Source organism: Manis javanica, chromosome 2 (assembly GCF_040802235.1).
Source record: "Manis javanica isolate MJ-LG chromosome 2, MJ_LKY, whole genome shotgun sequence".
Classification (NCBI taxonomy): domain Eukaryota; kingdom Metazoa; phylum Chordata; class Mammalia; order Pholidota; family Manidae; genus Manis; species Manis javanica.
This window is the reverse complement of record NC_133157.1, coordinates 98381451-98402455: the sequence shown is the minus strand read 5'-3', so window position 1 is coordinate 98402455 and position 21005 is coordinate 98381451. Positions and strand designations below refer to the sequence as shown.

The 21005-nt window shown below is 36.3% G+C and overlaps 1 protein-coding gene across 7 annotated transcripts in view; it reads right to left on the bottom strand.

Annotated features, from left to right (window-relative positions):
• The window catches only part of CUL2 (cullin 2), a 98629-nt gene that overhangs the window by 8445 nt on the left and 69179 nt on the right, over positions 1–21005 (bottom strand). For all 7 annotated transcript variants that reach the window (XM_073228941.1, XM_073228937.1, XM_073228936.1 and 4 more), the window contains 8 exons: positions 19880–20004; positions 18212–18319; positions 17443–17502; positions 16764–16892; positions 16578–16664; positions 15411–15563; positions 15054–15131; positions 2076–2142 (listed from right to left, as the gene is read on the bottom strand). In XM_073228941.1, the coding sequence (XP_073085042.1) occupies positions 2076–2142; positions 15054–15131; positions 15411–15563; positions 16578–16664; positions 16764–16892; positions 17443–17502; positions 18212–18319; positions 19880–20004 (807 nt within the window). The remainder of the gene's footprint in view (positions 1–2075; positions 2143–15053; positions 15132–15410; positions 15564–16577; positions 16665–16763; positions 16893–17442; positions 17503–18211; positions 18320–19879; positions 20005–21005) is intronic.

Here is a 21005-nt window from a genome sequence, read left to right as displayed (position 1 = left end):
CCTGTAAACAGAAAAAAATGACAGAAGAGGTCATTTAACCTGCAGAACAGGTTGACAAACTCTACACAACTCAGTGTAACACAATCTGATACATACAGACTTTAAAAAATAAGCCAACCATAATCCAAGTGACATTTACAGCTATAGGAAGGAAGGTGGGCAGGACTCCCACCACAGTTACATCCAAATCATTGCCCCAGGGCCTGTTAGCTCCTCGGTCTCCAAGGAAAAGCTTTTCTCTACAGACATGTTGAATGAATAAAGAAGTATCACCAATTTGCAGCCAGTAATAAAATAACTGATACAAGCCACAATCATCAATGTATGCCAAACTCCTTAGGTAAGGTTGCTCCTAGAAAAGGATTTTCGTATGGGACCTGAGGATTAGCTGTCAGATCATCTGCTAAGTGGAAAGGGGAAAGAGCATTTTTACAGTGCAGATAGCTAGCTGGTAGTCACCACCTTAACCAAGTGATCAACTTTAGTGTCTCAACAGCAGGACAATCCAACACTACATGCCTTCTATGTAATGCAATGTGAAGTATGCACAGGACCACTGAACAAATATTCTGCCAACGGTATTTAATCTGAATAGAATCAAACATTTAGTTCTAATTTGCACCTTACAGAGTATAGGGAATAGAAAACAAAACATATCACAAGGAAATGATCTGACAAATTCAGAACACTGGTCTCTTGACAATAGGGACAAGCAGAGAATTCTGAATATATGGTTCTTCCTATGTACAATTAGGAGCTGATCACCAAAAAAGGGGGCCCCTCAATAAAATTACTTTAGGAGGAAGGTTCTGAGGTAATGAGAATGACCAAGAGAGTTTAAACTCCCCAAGACAGACATTCAGGGGAAGTAAAAGTAAATTAAATTAAAAAACATTAAGATATATTAGCTTTCCTAATTATTTAAAACACTGGTCCAGCAATGTTTTTTTTTGCTTAAAATCAATTATATTTACTAAATGAGAAAAAAAATTCACAACAGATGTTAAAGGTCTCTTAAATTAAAGGTCAACTACTAAGTGAACACTTGTTAAGATTAACAATAAACATCTATTTCACAAACTGTTGAAAAAATTTAAATGTCCAACTTATTCAATACAGATAAACTTTTATATGTTACTGTACACTAATTATTATGTACTAATATGTATTACTAACATAAATGAGACATCATATTCCAAAGGTAATAGGTCAAATAAATGGCACTTAAGAGAAATTACTTGGATGAAATTTCTCTTAGGTGAGTGAACAGAAGGAATTTTCTAGTAAGACTGTGGTAACTGATTAGATTTTTTTGTACCATTTCTAAAAGGTATTAACATAAACACCTGCTCTTTCTTATACATAGGGGAAGTTGAGTAAGTGCACTTTTGAAAGCATAGCTTTAGTAAAAGTAGAGAGAATTTGAGTATTTGCTTAGGCTACCATCTTCAGGTGACTCAGCAATTTTACATAGTCTACAGTCATTCAGATATTAATCCTACTGTCAGATAAGTGGACCTCATTCTTACAAAAAGAAGTGAAGGGAATGTCTAGATTCTGATTAAACTTTTCTAAAACTGTGAACTACTGGAAATGAATGAGGACATTCTGGAAAAAACATCTATTACTGCAGTTCACTATAGCACCACAAATACAAATCAAATGGTTAGGTCTCCTTATGATGCTATAATAGTTAATGAGATTTCCAAGGATATCTGGCATATTTAGAGAAAATAGGTTTTTCGGAGTATCTGATTCAACATGTCTGAGTTTCTAAATAAAAGTTCTAATGACTATAAAAATGGTTTGTTATAGAAATATAATAAACCATTATAAGATTCAGGAATTCTCTTTATCATTAGCAGTAATAATATAAGCATAATTATAAATATGATTAGAAAGTGCTGCACTTGAACTTCATTATTAGTTGCTTTAATGGTAACCAGAAAAGTAGATGAGAAGAAAAGGCAAAAACCATAATTAGAAAAAACTACAGGTTATAGGAAACCTCTTTCTAAATTACTAATATATCTTACCATGGAAATTTCATTAAACTAGATATAATCGATTTTTACCTGTACAGAGATAATGTAACCATGTAAGTTTCCTTCCACTGAAATGCTGGCTGTAAAATAATTCAAACTGTAAATAAGAAAAAAAATTATTTCAGCTACTATAACATAATTTACTTGACCAATTCCACACTAAAAAAATTTTTTAAATGTTCATGTTAGAAAAGACATTACAGCCCATGTGGTATACCTAACTCATTTTACAGATGGGAAAACACATCCATGCTAATCCCTGACCAAGATCATAAAAGTATTAGTCCAGGTCTTTCACATAAACCTTGTCCAAGGTTCTCCACTAAGCCACAGCCCTGTAAGTTTGATTTTTCGTATAAATTCAGAAATGACCTACTTGGTGATTATCATTTTTTGAATGATTACCAATTTAGACTTTATAAATACTAATTACTGACCAAAAACACTATCATATAAATTTCAATATGAAAATACAAATCATACCTTCATTTCTAATCTCCTATTTGCCAATATACACCCTTGCTGATGTACATGACAGGCTGCTTTATATTTCTGTGGTTACCTATAAAATGACATCTCCAATTTAACTTCCACACCCAGTCAAACACTAATACAAAGCTTCAGAGTACTTACTTGCCTTTGTACCCACTTTTATTGATATTATAGAAAAACATTAAATTTAACATTCTATTAATGTAGCTCTGAAATTTTAAGAACTCCTTCAGTGGAGTAGATGTGCAATTATAGGATATCAGTCCAAAAATTACAGAATCCATTATCTTTTAAAGAGCTAGTTAATAATATATAATGAGGAAATGATGAAATGTAAAAAAAGGTAAAAATTTCACTATAAAACTAAAAAATAAACAAATGCATCATGTTACAATTTGTAATTGTGAACATACTTTTAGTGTGATATGCCATATGGAATATACCTAAAGCTTTTATTTGAATATCAAAATTTACCTCCTGTACTTTCAAAAAGAACTTTAAATAAACTGATCAGCAATGTTTGACCTGTCAGCTCCACTACTGCTGCACTATTTTCATTCCTTACAGCAAGAGTTTACAGGCGCCAACCAAGACACTTAGTTGAGTTCTTCCAGCAGTTTCTCCTGAATCTGCCTAGTCCTCGGAAGCTGAAACTTGCTGAGCACGCTTTCCCTCCGATGGTGTACCATTCCCTCTGCAAGTAAATCCATCAACCCTCTGAATGACAGACAGGAAATGACTGGCACCTGGAGTGCTTAAGATTTTCTGCCTGGTTCTAGTCTAGACAAAGAGAAAACCAAAATATGCCATAAAAGGATCCCAGAAGTATGCTTTGACTAATCATGTCCAGGGGTGTCGATGAAATTCAATTACTGCTATACAACTCATTTAATTATGAAAGAATTTATAATGAAATTTATGGACAAAAGCAAAATAAAACATTTTTGAAACTGAGAAAATCATACTTTAACATGCCTTTTACAGATTACATAAGTGCAAAACTAGTTCTAGGATGTATAGCCCAAGCTCTAAAGGCACGTATTTTACCTCCTTATATTCCTGGCAACTCATCCTATCAGTAAAGTACCTCTGATGATATTGATATGTCAAAAGAAAACATTCCACTATCTTTAAATTTAAAATCTGTATTTTAAAGTCTAAAGCTAGTTAAGAACATAAAATTCAGTTGCAATGGAAATAAATTCACTTGGTATTAAAAGTCAAAACTAAAATCATGCCTAATTATATTATTAAGTAATTGTTTACCGACATTATTAGTAAAAAATGTATCTTGACTAAACCCATTTTAAAGTAAATAATAGGCTAAAAGCTTCTATTAAATTACCAATAGATGGCATTAATTAGAATTCAAAGTGCCTTAAAAATAATTTCACATTCAGTGAGTTTATCTACTTCTAAAAGAGAGCTGCATTAATATATACTATTTTTTATTAGAAGGTTAAAGATGGCAGCATGAGAGGTGAGACAGAGATGTCCTCCTAAAACCACATATAATATGAAAATATAATGAATACAACTAATCCTGAAAGAGTAACAGGAAAGAGGACTGGACCAGACTGCATACACATGGAGAAAAGAGCAGACCTCACCGAACAGGGTAACATACCAAAGTCCTTCCCCCACCCCAGATCACAGGCGGGAGGAAAAGAAACAGAGCTGGGAGGGAGTGGAGGCCTGGGACTGCTGAATACCTAGCTCCAGAGATCTGCTCTGGGAGCACAAACCTACATTTCATGGTGCTTGCACGGTACTCTCGTGATTGGAAAGCTAAGACAGGCAGAATTCCTGGAGAGACTGAAATTCCAGCTGCTTGTGGAAAGCAAGGATCCATATCCTGCTGCTCTGGGGCAAAAGAAAGGCGGGCAGTCTGAGAGACTTCCTAACAGCAAGACAGCTGCTAAAGAGGCAAGGATTGCACAGAGCTTACTACCCTGGAGAAAGGACAGGTAGACAAAATTGTCTGGGTGCGCTCTGCCCAGCAGGTTGGGAGCTTTCACAATCTTCAGGTGCTTCAGCACCCTGGCTGGCTACACAGCTCCAAGGACCCCCTTCGTGATAAGCAGCCAACTGAGCCTTTCTCACCGCCAGCCCCATCTGGATCGTAAACCGGCAAACCCTACCCTGAAGTTAGGCCAGCCAGAGGGAAGATCTGTCTACAGCAACTACAAACACAAAGCATAGAGGCTTACACCTGCATGCTCGGTTCCCTGGCTCAGGCAGTGGACACAGGCACAGCAGCCAGGAAGTGGGGAACAGCTCTTTCCTCCCCACAGGCACCAATACTGCTCCCATGCAACCACCAACATTACTTCGGGGGCTGAGCAGCTCCAGAGAGTAGAGCTTCTGGACACAAGAGGGCGCCATATACAAATATGAAAAACCAAAGAAACCTGTCCAGAGTAAAATCATTAATACAACTCCTGAGAAACATTTAAATGACACTGACCTCATGAATCTTCATGGAAGGGATTTCAAAATAAAAATCATTAACATGCTCATGGAGGAACAGAAAAATATTCAAGAACTCCAAGAATGAACTCTGGTCAGGGATCCAATCGCTGAAGAATACAATGGAGGGTATTGAAAGCAGATAAGATACAGTGAAGAGACAATAAATGAAATAGAAACTAGAGAAGAGAGACACAAAGAAGCTGAGGCACAGAGAGAAAAAATGATCTCTAAGAATGAAAGAATATTGAGAGAACTGTGTGACCAATCCAAATGGAACAATATTCGCATTATAGGGGTACCAGAAGAAGACGAGAGAGAAAAAGGGATAGAAAATGTTTGAGGAGGTAATTGCTGAAAACTTCCCCAATCTGGAGGAGCAGATAGTCTCTCAGGACATGGAGATACACAGATCTACCAAAACAAGGGACCCAAGGAAGACAACACCAAGACATATAGTAATTAAAATGGCAAAGATCAAGGATAAGGACAGACTATTAAAAGCAGCCAGAGAGAGAAGTAAGATCACATACAAAGGAAAGCCCATCAAGCTAACATCAGACTTCTCAGCAGAAAACTTACAGGCCAGAAGCGAGTGGTATAAAGTATTTAATGCAATGAAGCAGAAGGGCCTGGAACCAAGATTACTTTATCCGGCAAGATTATCATTTAAATTTGAAGGAGGGATGAAACAATTTCCAGATAAGCAAAAGCTGAGAGAATTTACCTCCCACAAACCATCTCTAGAGTGTATTTTGGAGGGACTGCTATAGATGGAAGTGTTCCTAAGGTTTAATACCTGTCACCAGAGGTAATAAAAACCACAGTACAGGAAGTAGAACAGGGAGGAGGAGCCAAGATGGTGCCATGAGTAGAGCATCAAAAATCTCCTCCCAAAACCATACATAATTTTGAAAATCCAACAAATACAACAATCCCAAAAGAGAGACCAGAAGATACAGTACAACAGCCAGGCTACATCCATACCTGCAAACCTGGCGCCTCACGAAGGGGGTAAGATACAAGCAGCAGCCCGGCTGGACCAGAGTGCTCCCCCCCACACCCCAGCTCACCGGCGGGAGGAGAAGAGTCAGAATGGGGAGGGAGTGGAAGCCCAGGACTTCTAAACACCCAGCCCTAGCGCACCAGAGTGTAGACACACAGTGCGTGGTGCGCTGTATACTAGGGAAACAGGAGAGTAAGACCTGTGAGCAGGTCCCCGCAGCTGGTGCCCCTGGGACAAAAGAATAGCGAGTGCTCTTTGAAAGTCTTAAAGGGACAAGAGCCTCACAGCTGGAGGGAAGCATCCCGGCACACTCAGCCCAGCAGCTGGGAATCCCAGGGAATTCCAGGCACCCTAAACCCCTGGGTGGCAGTGCAGCCTGGAGGCCCCTCACAGTGATAGAGAGCCTCCCACCCATTCCTCCTCCAGCTTGGCACCATCATAACGGAGCAGCAGCCTGAGGCCAGCCATGCACACAACAGCCACCTGGGCCAGACTCAGAGGCCCCGTCTGCTCACAGCTGCCCAGCACAAGCTGCTAGAGGTTGCCGTTCTCACAGGAGAGGAAGGCCACAAACTAGCAAGAAGGGATGTGCTCCCAGGTGACACACGCACCAACTCCCCACAACTACCTCTATTGCTATGAAAAGGCAGAAGAATTTGATCCAGACCAGACTAACAGAGACAACCCCTGAGAAGGAGCTTGGGGAGATAGACCTAACCAATCTTCCTGAAAAAGAATTCAAAATAAAGGTCATAACCATGCTGATGGACTGCAGACAAAAATGCAAGAGCTAACGGACAAAGCAGGGAGGGAGACTAGAGTAATAAAACAATTTCTGGAAGGACTTAAAAGCAGAATGGACGAGATGCAAGAGGCCATTAATGGAACAGAAACCAGAGAAAAAGAATGCAGAGAAGCTGACGCAGAGAGAGAGATAAAAGGATCTCCAGAAATGAAACAATATTTAGAGAACTGTGTGCTCAATCCAAAAGGAACAATATCCGCATTATAGGGGTACCAGAAGAAGAAGAGAGAAAAAGGAAGAGAAAGTCTATCTGAAGCAATAATTGCCAAAAACTTCCCAAAACTGGAGGAGGAAATAGTCGCTCAGACCACAGAAGCACACAGAACTCCCAACAGAAGGGACCCAAGGAGGACAACACAGAGACACATAATACTTAAAATGGCAAAAATCAAGGACAAGGACAGAGTTTTAAAGGCAGCTAGAGAGACGAAGAAGGTCACCTACAAAGGAAAACCCATCAGGCTATCAACAGACTTCTCAACAGAAACCTAACAGGCCAGAAGAGAATGGCATGATATATTTAATGCAATGAAACAGAAGGGCCTTGAACCAAGAATACTGTATCCAGCATGATTATCATTTAAATATGAAGGAGGGATTCAACAATTCCCAGACAAGCAAAAGTTGAGGGAATTTGCCTCCCACAAACTACCTCTACAGGGTATTTTAGAGGGAATGCTCTAGATGGGAGCACTCCTAAGGCTAAAAAGATGTCACCAGAGAAAATAACATCACAGCAAAGAAAGCAGACCAACCAAATGCTAACTAAAGGCAAAAAATAAAATCAACTACCCACAAAAGCAGGCAAAGGAATCACAAAAGAGCACAGAATAAGACACCCAAAATATAAAGAATGGAGGAGGAGGAATAAGAAGGGAGAGAAATAAAGAATCATCAGACAGTGTTTATAATAGCTCAATAAGTGAGTTAAGTTAGACAGTAAGATAGTAAAGAAGCTACCCTTGAACCTTTGGTAACCACAAATCTAAAGCCTGCAATGGCAATAAGTACATATCTTTCAATAATCACCCTAAATGTAAATGGACTGAATGCACCAATCAAAAGACACAGAGTAATAGAATGCATAAAAGAGCAAGACCCATCTATATGCTGCTTACAAGAGACCCACCTCAAACCCAAAGACATGCACAGATTAAAAGTCTAGGGATAGAAAAAGATATTTCATGCAAACAACAGGGAGAAAAAAGCAGGTGTTGCAGTACTAGTATCAGACAAAAAAGACCTCAAAACAAAGAAAGTAACAAGAGATACAGAAGGACATTACATAATGATAGAGGGGTCAGTCCAACAAGAGGATATAAACATTATAAATATATGTGCACCTAATACAGGAGTACCAGCATATGTGAAACAAATACTCACAGAATTAAAGGGGGAAATAGAATACAATGCATTCATTTTGGGAGACTTTAAAACACCACTCACCCCAAAGGACAGATCCACCAGACAGAAAATAAGTAAGGACACAGAGGCACTGAACAACACACTAGAACAGATGGACCTAATAGACATCTACAGAACTCTACATCCAAAAGCAACAGGATACACATTCTTCTCAAGTGCACATGGAACATTCTCCAGAACAGACCACATACTAGGCCACAAAAAGAGCCTCAGTAAATTCCAAAAGATTGAAATTCTACCAACTTCTCAGACCACAAAGGTATAAAACTAGAAATAAATTGTACAAATCAAGCAAAAAGGCTCACAAACACATGGAGGCTTAACAACATGCTCCTAAATAATCAATGGATCAATGACTAAATTAAAATAGAGATCAAGCAATATATGGAAACAAATGACAACAACACAAAGCCCCAACTGCTCTGGGACACAGCAAAAGCAGTCTTAAGAGGAAAGTATATAGCAATCCAGGCATATTTAAGAAGGAAGAACAATCCCAAATGAATAGTCTAAAGTCACAATTATCGAAGTTGGAAAAAGAAGAACAAATGAGGCCTGAAGTCAGCAGAAGGAGGGACAAAATAAAGATCAGAGAAGATTTGGAAGTTATCTAAAAAATAGAAGAGATGGGAATACTCCCAAACTCATTCTATGAAACCAACATCACCCTAATACCAAAACCAGGCAAAGACCCCACCAAAAAAGAAAACTATAGACCAATATCCCTGATGAATGTAGATGCAAAAATACTCAACAAAATATTAGCAAACCGAATTCAAAAATACATCAAAAGGATCATACACCATGACCAAGTGGGATACATCCCAGGGATGCAAGGATGGTACAACATTTGAAAATCCATCAACATCATCCACTACATCAACAAAAAGAAGGACAAAAACCACATGATCATCTCCACAGATGCTGAAAAAGCATTCAACAAAATTCAACATCCATTCGTGATAAAAACTCTCAACAAAATGGGTATAGAGGGCAAATACCTCATCATAATAAAGGCCATATATGATAAACCCACAGCCAACATCATACTTAACAGAGAGAAGCTGGAAGCTGTTCCTCTACAATCGGGAACAAGACAGAGATGCCCACTCTCCCCACTGTTATTCAACATAGTACTGGAGGTCCTAGCCACAGCAATTAGACAAAACAGATGACATGATATTGTACATTAAAAAACCCTAAGACTCCACTCCAAAACTACTAGAACTAATATTGGAATTCAGCAAAGTTGCAGGATACAAAATTAATACCCAGAAATCTGTGGCTTTCCTATACACTAACAATGAACTAACAGAAAGAGAAATCATGAAAACAATTCCATTCACAGTTACATCAAAAAGAATATAATACCTAGGAATAAACCTAACCAAGGAAGTGAAAGACCTATACCCTGAAAACTACAAGACACTCTTAAGAGAAATTAAAGAGGACACTAACAAATGGAAACTCATCCCATGCTCCTGGCTAGGAAGAATTAATACTGTCAAAATGGCCATCCTGCCCAAAGCAATCTACAGATTCAATGCAATGCCTATCAAAATACCAACAGCATTCTTCAACGAACTGGAACAAATAGTTCAAAAATTCATATGGAACCACCAAAGACCCCGAATAACCAAAGCAACCCTGAGAAGGAAGAATAAAGTTGGGGGGATCTCGCTCCCCAACTTCAAGCTCTACTACAAAGCCACAGTAATCAAGACAATTCGGTACTGGCACAAGAACAGACCCACAGACCAGTGGTACAGAATAGAGACTTCAGACATTAACCTAAACATATATGGTCAATTAATATACGATAAAGGAGCCATGGACATACAATGGGGAAATGACAGTCTCTTCAACAGATGGTGCTGGCTAAACTGGACAGCTACATGTAAGAGAATGAAACTGGATCAGTGTCTAACCCCATACACAAATGTAAATTCAAAATGGATCAAAGACCTGAATGTAAGTCATGAAACCATAAAACTCTTAGAAAAAAACATAGGCAAAAATCTCTTGGACATAAACATGAACAACTTCTTCATGAACATATCTCTCTGGGCAAGGGAAACAAAAGCAAAAATGAACAAGTGGGACTATATCAAGCTGAAAAGCTTCTGTACCAGAAAGGACACCATCAATAGAACAAAAACACATCCTACAGTATGAGATAATATATTCATAAATGACAGATCCGATAAAGGGTTGACAGCCAAAATATATAAAGAGGTCAAGCAACTCAACAAACAAAAAGCAAACAATCCAATTAAAAAATGGGCAGAGGACCCGGAAGACGACTGGTTAGCCAGAGATGGGTAAGATTCCTCAAGGGAGGAACAACCTAAGACAGGCACAGTCGCAGGGGGGCCATCAGGTGAGAAATTGGGGATCAACAGAGGTGAGGCTCAGAACCTCATCCCCCCTGTTTTGAGAGAAATCTTCTGCATCCGTGGATGTTTTGCTGCCCTTGTCTAGCTTGGATTAACACATAGTCTACAGGCACACACCTGATCATCTACAATTGCTCTCTTACAACACTAAACTATGTTTTCTACCTTTATCTTGCATCTACCTACCACTTCAGCAGTTTATTAAAAATAAAAATAATAATAATAATAAAGGGAGAAATGTGGGATCCACATATAAATGAAGTATAAAAGTCAAATGAATATTCATATTTGACCTGATTGTTTATAGTTCATAATGCATGATCAAAACCGAAAGTTTCTGTGAGGAATGCCCTTGTACTCTTCACCATGTAAGAATTTATTCACTATGTAAGAATTTGTTCACCATGTAAGAACTTGTTCGTTATGCTTCAGTAGATTGGAGACTGACGAGAATTAGGCTTGAGATGGATTAATGATTGTGCATTGAGCATTGACCTCCCCCCATACAGAATTTTATTGTTGTTAACAACCATTTGATCAATAAATATGGAGATGCCCTCTCAAAAATAAAAAATAAAAAAATAAAAAAATAAATGGGCAGAGGAGCTGAACAGACAGTTAGTTCTCCAAAGAAGAAATTCAGATGGCCAACAGACACATGAAAAGATGCTCCACATTGTTATTTATCAGAGAAATGCAAATTAAAACCACCATGAGATATCACCTCACACCAGTAAGGATTGCCACCATCCAAAAGACAAACAACAATTGTTGGCGAGGTTGTGGAGAAAGGGGAACCCTCTTACACTGCTGGTGGGAATGTAAATTAGTTCAACCATTGTGGAAAGCAATATGGAGGTTTCTCAAAGAGCTCAAAATAGAAATACCATTTGACCCAGGAATTCCACTTCTAGGAATTTATCCTAAGAATACAGCAGCCCAGTTTGAAAAAGACAGATGCACCCCTATGTTTATCGCAGCACTATTTACAATAGCCAAGAAATGGAAGCAACCTAAGTGTCCATCAGTAGATGAATGGATAAAGAAGATGTGGTACATATACACAATGGAATATTATTCAGCCCTAAGAAGAAAACAAATCCTACCATTTGCAACATGGATGGAGCTAGAGAGTGTTATGTTCAGTGAAATAAGCCAGGTGGAGAAAGATAAGTGCCAAATTATTTCCGTCATTTGTGAAGTATAACAACGAAGAAAAACTGAAGGAACAAAATAGCAACAGACTCAGAGATTCCAAGAAAGGGCTAGTGGCTACCAAAGGGGAGGTGTGTGGGAGGGCGTGTGGGGAGGGAGGGAGAAGGGGATTGAGGGGTATTATGTTTAGTACACATGGCATGGGGGATCATGAAGAGAACAGTGTAACACAGAGGAGGCAAATACTGAATCTGTGGCATCTTACTACACTGATGGACAATGACTACATTGGGGTTTGGGTGGGGACTTGATAATATGGGTAAATGTAGTAACCACATTATTTTTTCATGTGAAACCTTCATAAGAGTGTGTATCAGTAACACCTTAATAAAAAATTTTAACAAAAACTTTTTATTTCTTCAGTATTATTCAGGTTTTTGGACTAAAGACAAAAGAAATATAACAATTAAGATGTACTGGTCTAATGTGCAAAATAATTTACTTTTAATTAAAGCTTAATTTCCATATGTGTAAAATGAAAGTAATTTTTGACAAACAGCTATATATAAGATTAAGATGTAAAATATATATAAATGATCACTAAGGCAAGATAGATTAATTTACATGTGGAAAATGTGCACTATTAAGTACACAAATGCATTTTCATTCCTATGTAATTGAGAACTTGGATTCACTAGGAAAAATTTTAAGGACAAACTCCCTTTAGTGTTAATTAGAGAAAATCCAAATGGAGAGAACAGTATTCATGGAATCATAATTTTATGGTCAGAAAGAAACCTGCTTCCTGTTTGTAATTATTGGAACTTATACTGATGAAGGTCATACATTAATAAATATAGCTTAAGGGGTTAAAGCATTATTACTGGAAAACAATGATTTCAAGGGAAGGGAGATGAGCAACCAAATTAGAAGAAACTTTATTTGTCAGTCCCTACTCTGTGTCTTTGTTTTGTTTGGAAAAGCAGGCTCTTAAGAAAGAAGAAGTTTTAAGAGTGTCAAAGGTGAGAGGTTAGTTTTCTTTCTCTTTTCTGGTCACAAACACACCGAACTGCTTTACCTGGCTACCCATCCCCTGTCTCTACCTTGAATTTATCTTCTTTGCAAAATCCACGATAACTTGGACTCATACTCTGTCCCTTCCAAATGAACGTTTTTCATCATACCGCTTCTAAGATGGCTTGTGCTGTCATGTCTTTTCAAAGAGGATGCAGCAAGTCCCACATTAGACTCCTATTCTCAAACTCTACCTTATGCTTGGTATCTTCAAATCTATCTGGCTGTTCATACTACTCTACTCTGCTATTACCACTACTACTATAACTCTTACTTCTACTATCAGCTACCATTTATTGAATACTTACTATATACCAGGCTAAGTGCTTTACTTTATCTAATTTTATCTTCATATGAACATTGTGCAGTAGTATACTATTAGCAGTTAACAGAAAATGAGAATGTTATTTGACCAAAGTCACAGAGCAAAATAAATGACAGACATCTGCATTCATGAACTTTGATTCCAGAGCCTACATGGTGCCATTTTACTTATAATCCTTGTTTTGAAAAGCAAAAACAGCACAGTTCTTTAAAAAGTGATTCCAACTACACATTGTGAACATCTCTAGGAAAAAGTGTAATGAAATAATACCATGTTAATTTTATACTTCATACACATATATATAACTCACTGCTTCACAACCTCAAGTCACTGCCCAAATAAGGGACGATTAAAGGATAACGAAGATTTCTCTAGAGAAAATTTCTATCCAAACTTCCATCCAATGAAGAAATAAGGAGCCTCTTTCAGTGAGTCAGAAATCAAAAAAGGTCAGTTTCAAGAGAAATGAAACATGCCCACTCATAAATTTGTACATCAATATTCACAGCAGCATTATTCAAATACCAAAATAGTGGAAACAACCCAAATGTCCATTAGCTGAAGAATGGATAAGTAAAATGTGGTGTATCCATACAAAGGAATAGTATGTGGCAATAAAAGGGAATAAATTACTGATACATGCTACAACATGGGCAAACCTCGTGTTTATGCTAAGTGAATGAACTCAGTCACAAATGATAGACTCTATGTGATGTCCAGAATAGACAAATCTCCAGAGAAACAAAGTAAATTGCCCATGGTTGGAGGGTAGAGGGGAAAATGGGAGTTACTACTAATGGGTAGGGAGTTTCTTTTGGGGTAATTCTGGGGTTATAAAAATTTTCTAAAATTAATTGTGGTTATGGTTACACAGGTTAGTCAATTTACTAAAACCACTGAAATTGTACACTGTGAATCAGTGAGTCTCATCGTGCTGTGGTCTGAATGTCTGTGTCCCCCAGACTTCATATGTTGAAATCCTAATACCCAATGTGATGGTGTCAGCAGGTCAGGCCTTTAGGAGATGTTCAGATCATGAGGGTGGGGCCCTCAAGAAAGGGATTGTGTTACTATAAAAGAGCATCACAGAGCTCCCTAGTGCTCTCTACCATGTGAGGACACAGTGAGAAGATTGCAACCCAGAAGAAAGCCCTCACCCCCACCAGGCTGACACCTTGATCTTGGACTTGTAGCTTCCAGAACTGTGGGAAATAAATTTACGTTTTTAAGCCACCCAGACTGTGATATTTTGTTATAGCAGCCTGAATGGAATAAGACATATGGTATATGAATTATATCTCTATAAAGCTGTTAAAAACAGTCCCCACAGTCTCTTTAAAAGCTTTTTAATAAGCACTTTAGAGATTCTATTCTTTAAATTTTTACTTTAAATGTGTATTTAAGGCAATTTTTAAATTTTCCAACTTTGATAAATTTTTTCTAGAATATTTCATATTCTGTATACATATATTTACCTAACTTACACAGCTCAAGAATTAAAAATAAGTACTACAAGGAATAAATGTATAAAAATAGTTCAAAAGTCAAATGAAAAATTAGAAATTTATGCATTTAAGTACCAGGTTCTGAACTTTCTTCTAATGTCAAAAGCTTTATAATTTAACTGCTTTAAAGCAGAATTACTTTGACAAAAGTATGATACTGTTAAGCATTTTACTTTTAACATTAGTAACTATACACATTCCTCCCAAAAGGCAGATTAACCATAATTTGTGAACATATTTTCATATTGCATGAGCCCCTAAGACTACGGGTAAACATTTGAAGTATTTGAAGTGATACAACATGAAGAAAGTATTAAAATTCTTTAGGTCTCCTCATATATTTCTTACAAACTTACCATCTGTACACTTTTTTCCAATTCCTGGGGAATTGCAAATGTAGAGGAAGGAGCCTGAGTAAGAGGCCACGCGCCTGCCTGAAGGAAAAATGTAAAATAAAAAAGTTAAACATTAGCTTGAAAGTAAATATTTATCAAATGATTTAAGCAACTAAAGCACCTTTTTTTTCCTTCCTCAAAATGTTGATAATACCCATCAGCATTATCACTGCATATTATTCCAAATTATTCCAAATAATATAACATGTACCTTTATTCATTGATTCAAAGAAATGTAATCAGGCATACATTATGAATCCTTTGAATCAGATATTAGAAATGATTAGTAAATGTCCACAATAAAATACACATACATACCTGTAGAACATATATTTGAAAACTAATTCCCAAATCTATTACTGTATCCTGATTTTTGATAAAATTGTTGAACTTATTGTTGAGATCAGCACTGACACTCATATCTGTATACATCCGATGTAGCTTGCTGGTAAACTCATAACCACAGGCTTGCTGTAATGAAAAAAGTTTATAAAAATATGTGATTTTAAAAGAAAAATAATAAATCATACTGATTAATAAGAATGTGTGGCTACTGCTAGGTCTATGGTCAAAGGTCCTGCTTGTATGCTTACACCAAAGACCTAAATTACTCCTAACTAAAAGCACCTATTCAAAAATTCCTTTCTTTTTTAATGCAGATTAAAATCATTATGTATTTATGAAACCATACATTTTCCTTTAAAACAAAAACTTTTCTATAAATCAGATGTATATCTTATTTCAACGCTACAAATGCTCCATTACTTTATGCAATACCTTATAAGGTTAATAGATAATACCAAATACACATGAAAGATAACTGGGAATATTTGAGCCAGAAATCAATTTTAAAAAGGAAGGTACTTAGGCATATTTTCAGTACCATCCACTGAGGAATGAACAAATCTATTTCTTTAACATTATCCGAAATTCTGTCCTCATCAGGTTAGAAAATGTGGATCTCTAATCCCAGGACACAAAAAACTTTGTGTTAACATTCCTTCTAAAAATTAAAAGTCAGGTTTTGGTACATTTAAAAAGGATTGCACACTATATTAAATGTCTACTGTATAGGAAATTTATCATCTGTTGAATAACTCAGAATAAATATGAATCACCTGTTACTTATTTCATCAGTGCGTAAGCTAAAATGATGTGAAACTGAACTGAAATTCAACTGCACTCCAAAACTTGTACTTACAGGAAAAATGTAGGTGTATTCATTTGAAACACCTTATAAATAATACAAGTCTTTTGTTAACATTGTTTATCTTGTGGATGATCCCATATTAACATATATAAAGATTTTGTCCTTTTAATACATACAGTATTTGTATATCTCCCCATATGAATATGCCACTGTACATTTAACCAGTCCCCTGTTGATCAATTATTTCCTGTTATTACATATAATGCTGCAGTGAACACCCTTGTGTGTTAGTGGAGTAATTTCTGGGACATTATCAGATCACAGGTTTCAATTACCTTTAATTTATTGATCATGGCTTCTTCAGAATCCATAGACATAGACAGCCCATGAATTAAGCGTTTGGCCAGCATTCTTGCGTAGAACTATGTTTAAAAAAATTTTTTAGATTACTTCCTTTCTGATGATTTGAAGTTCAAAAACAAAGCTGATTGACAAATACAACTTCTCTATTCACAATTTACCTTTTGAAAAACATCCTTATCATCAATGTACTTGAAAACGGTGATGAAGCTTGTGAGTTTGTCTTCTACTTCATTCTCCGTCATCCCCTTTGCAGATTTCTTTAGTAAGTTGTCACAGTACTTAGCAAGCTCAAAGAGAAATTGACAGCATAACATATAAAAGGGCTTTCTGTATAGGTATCCTGCCTCAAAGGAGGCAAAGTGGTGACAACACAAAATAAGATCCATGGGCAGCGTCTTTGCTGCCCTGAAGCTTATGTTTTAAAAATCATGAACATGCACTAAAGATCTCAAGTATATATTATAAGGTAAATTAAGAGAAAAAAACTATATGCAAGTAAAAAACCCAATCAACACAGCAACCAATAACACACTGATACAAGTACTATAAGTTTCAAACTAACACCGAGCTGAGTTTTGAGAGGTTCTGTCATTTTTTGATATTAAATAAGTACTTGTTAAAAAGCTTTAACAACCTTGTATGCAAGTTTCCTTTAAAGGTTATAAAAAAATTATCAAACTTCCTTTAGATTTCAGATAAATAAAATCTCTATGAGAAGTAATGTAAATTATTTCAAAGCAGAAATACTTTAAAACCCAAACTTACAAAAATGAATTTGATGTTCTCCTCAGTTCTCTTTTTCTAATACTGATTTTCCATAAGATTACTTAAACTTACCAATTCAGGTGCTTTGCAAACAGACTTGGGTTCTCTGTAATTTACAACTGATGTAAGAGCCTAAATAGAAAACAGGCCAGTAATTAGCCACCATTAAAGGGTAAAAGTACAGCTTGTTCAATATAGTATGCTATAATCTCTACATCCAAAAATTACCATCCCACACAAAATACAGCATTTAGTGGTAGTCTGTTAATGTTGTCATCATATCTAAGAAACGGTTAACTTCTCTAACTATCCCTCATAATTATATGGCAATTATATATCTTCTTGCTACTGAAAGATATTCTTTATAACTCATTACTGGTATTTGAACACATAAAATATGACTACATTTTTAAAAATCTTACAACAACCATGTAAACAAATTTCTTTTAAAGCATACCACATACAAAAGTTTGCAAAATATAGTATTTTTTTCAAACATTATTCAATACAGTAACTTATTATATTCAAAGGATAATCCAGTGCTTAATATTAAAATTATACATGTATTTTTCAAAAGATACTAGTTTATTAATAATTCCCCTTGAATAGCAATATTCATGGAAAATTAATTTCCCATGTAATTCAAGCATTCAATTCTACTATTCAGTTTTGTTATTTCCATTTGCTTTACACCTTTAAGTTAGTTATGGTTAATCTCCATATCTAGATTAGAAATCACATACTTCTAATTAATAAAGCCTTATTTCTGAAGCTGCCTAAGGAATAATGATTAAACAAGGAAAATTACATATAGATTTATATACATGTATTAAAAAGTTACCTTATCTAATGCACTCATAAAGTGCTGATCACCATTCAAAACAGTGTTGATGAGTTGAACAAATTTACCATGTACTTCTAAAACTGACTCCACAAATAGTGTTGGCATCTAAAAATAAGTGCAGAGTACAAAACCACATTTAAGATGTTCAAGGATAAAATTAGGCTTACTAAAGTGTACTTAAGAGTAAAATTTTCTTCACACTAATTAATGTTACACACACACACACTCTCTCTCAAAAATATTTTTAGCTAAGATGATCTTAAAAATCTAAAACTTTGATGTTGAAATTTGCTTGTCCTTCAACAACCAGAAGGCAGGACTGTAGTTCCTCTGCTTGGAAGAACTCACTAAAACCATGAACTCTCTGGTGCTGTAATACTGTACCTTAAGGACACAGGACAGTCTCTGAGCTATTGGGCCTTACATTCATAGGGGATTACATAACAAAACTGCCTTCAAAGCCCCTGAGGGCTGAGAGAGAGGAGAGTTAAAGAGCTAGATCTGTGAGAATGGAGACCTTAGTGTAAAGCAGAACAATTCACATCTCAGGGGGCCGACATGCCTTGAGTTAAATGGAGTTTTCACTCTTAAGGGAGATAACTGTGAAATTAGTACCTAAGATTTAACTAGGTCACCTGCAGTTATGTGAGTCTACTACCAACGTATTCTCTCATATTTCCATCTCCCAGTCCTTGACATGAAACTCTATGCCACTATGCCCAATGTCATTCAACACCTTGAACCTTCAAAAAAACTAATAATATAAACTAACAAACCTAATAAATAAGTACAGAGCAATAAACCTAAATAATAAAACCTAATTGTTTTACATTTACAAAATGGACAACTTATGCATTACCGTGGCAGAACATAAAACCTAAGATTTATTTGCCAAAGATAAATAGAATCTACAACTAAGGTGTTCAGCATCTAATAAATGCTCCTGAACAATGATGTCTATACACAAAATAACGCATTACAGATGAAAAGCAGACAGCTCTACTTATGAAAGAGAAGGAACATTCCATATCTTGTCTCTCTTCTTATTCAACCTCCACTAGTGATAAGAAAGGTGATTCAACAAGATTTGATGGTAGGAATACATTTTGATAGGAAAGACACCTTGTAAACAGTCCTTTGACTGGCAAGGAACTCTAGAGAAAGATGGGTGTTAAGGATATGAGGATCACTGGTGGATGGCTATTTTGGGTAGCAAGCAAATAATTAGGGTAGATTGTTTTAATCTAAATTTGCTTCCTGGGCTACCAAATTCCGAGTACATATTTAAAAAAAAGAATATTGCCAGTTGTCTATATTACTACTGATTAATACCATTACCACTTCAATGAATATTAATGCCAGTTACATAGAAACTCAATGATTTAGAAACAGCAAACATTTTTCTGTGAGAAGATAATTAACAATTGCCAAATGAACATATCAATGTGGCTAAGAAGGCTGTCTCACTCAATGACTTCTAATAATTTAAAAATAATTGTTGACAGTGAATCCAACAAACTCTAGGTCTAAAACATTTTAATAAAGATGTTTCTTTTGTTGGCATGGTAGGACTTTCCTTTCATGGTTTAAAACAGTAAGGTCAAAAGAAAAATTCTATGATAATTTGATTTGGAGAAATATTTTCCAGTTCCTTATACAACTCACATTTTCCTGAGTAAGATTACTGGTTGCTCTGAGACCCTCATCATGGATATGATTTTGCAGCTCCTGAATCATATGAGGTAAACCAGTGGATACAGCACGAAGTAAGACATACATATTTGCCATGTCTGAGGGAAGAAGGAAACTTCATTATTAATTTCTACATAGTTCAAAAAATATTTTTAATAAATTAGGTAATAGATGGTTCAAAACATGTAAGAGAAAGTCTCCCACACTGACCTCCCAACCACCCAGTCCTTACTGGGAAAGTAATACTGTGGTTGTTTAATATCTTTTCTAAATGTTTCATGGACATTTAAGCAAATAGCTGTATTGTTTCCAATCTCTTGATATTACAATGTTATAATTAATAATCCTGTACATGGGCAACAATATCTGTAGTATAATCCCTAGAAGTGGAGTTGCTCTGTCAAAGCTTAATCTTGTAGACAGATACTTTTAAACAGAGCTCCCCAAAACAAGGAGCTCCCTCGCCAGCAATGTGTTTATTAAATGTTGTCAACTTTGCCACTGAGAGGTGAAAATGATGTCTCAGAATAGTAGTTTTTATTTTAAACTCTTTATTGAAGTGTAACACACATACACAAAAGTGTACAAACCCTAAGTGTATTATCTCAGTGCATCATGACAAGTGAACACCCCCTGCCCCATGTCTTCACCAGCAAGCACATGCCCTACACCCAGCATACCCTCCACACCTCTTCCCAATCACCGTACTCTTGCTCTTCTGCAAAGGCGACTGCTGTCCTACTAAACCACAGATTAGTTTCATCTGTTTGGATTTGTAAAAATGGAATCATATAAGTCTTTCATATTTGGTTTCTTTTGTTTAATATGTTTATTAGGTTCATCTATATTTTCTATTAGCTATAATCTCTTCATTTTCAGTCCTCTATAACAGTTCATTGTATGAAGTACTTTATCCATTCTACTGTTATTAGACAACTGAGTTGTTTCCGTTTGGACCTATTACAAATAATGCTGCTACAAACATTCTTGTTCATGTCTTTTTGTACATGTGCATGCATTTGGAGGGGGGGCGGGCAGGTAGTATATCTGAGAGAGGAATGACTGGATCATAAGAATGCGTATCTTTGGTTTTAATGTC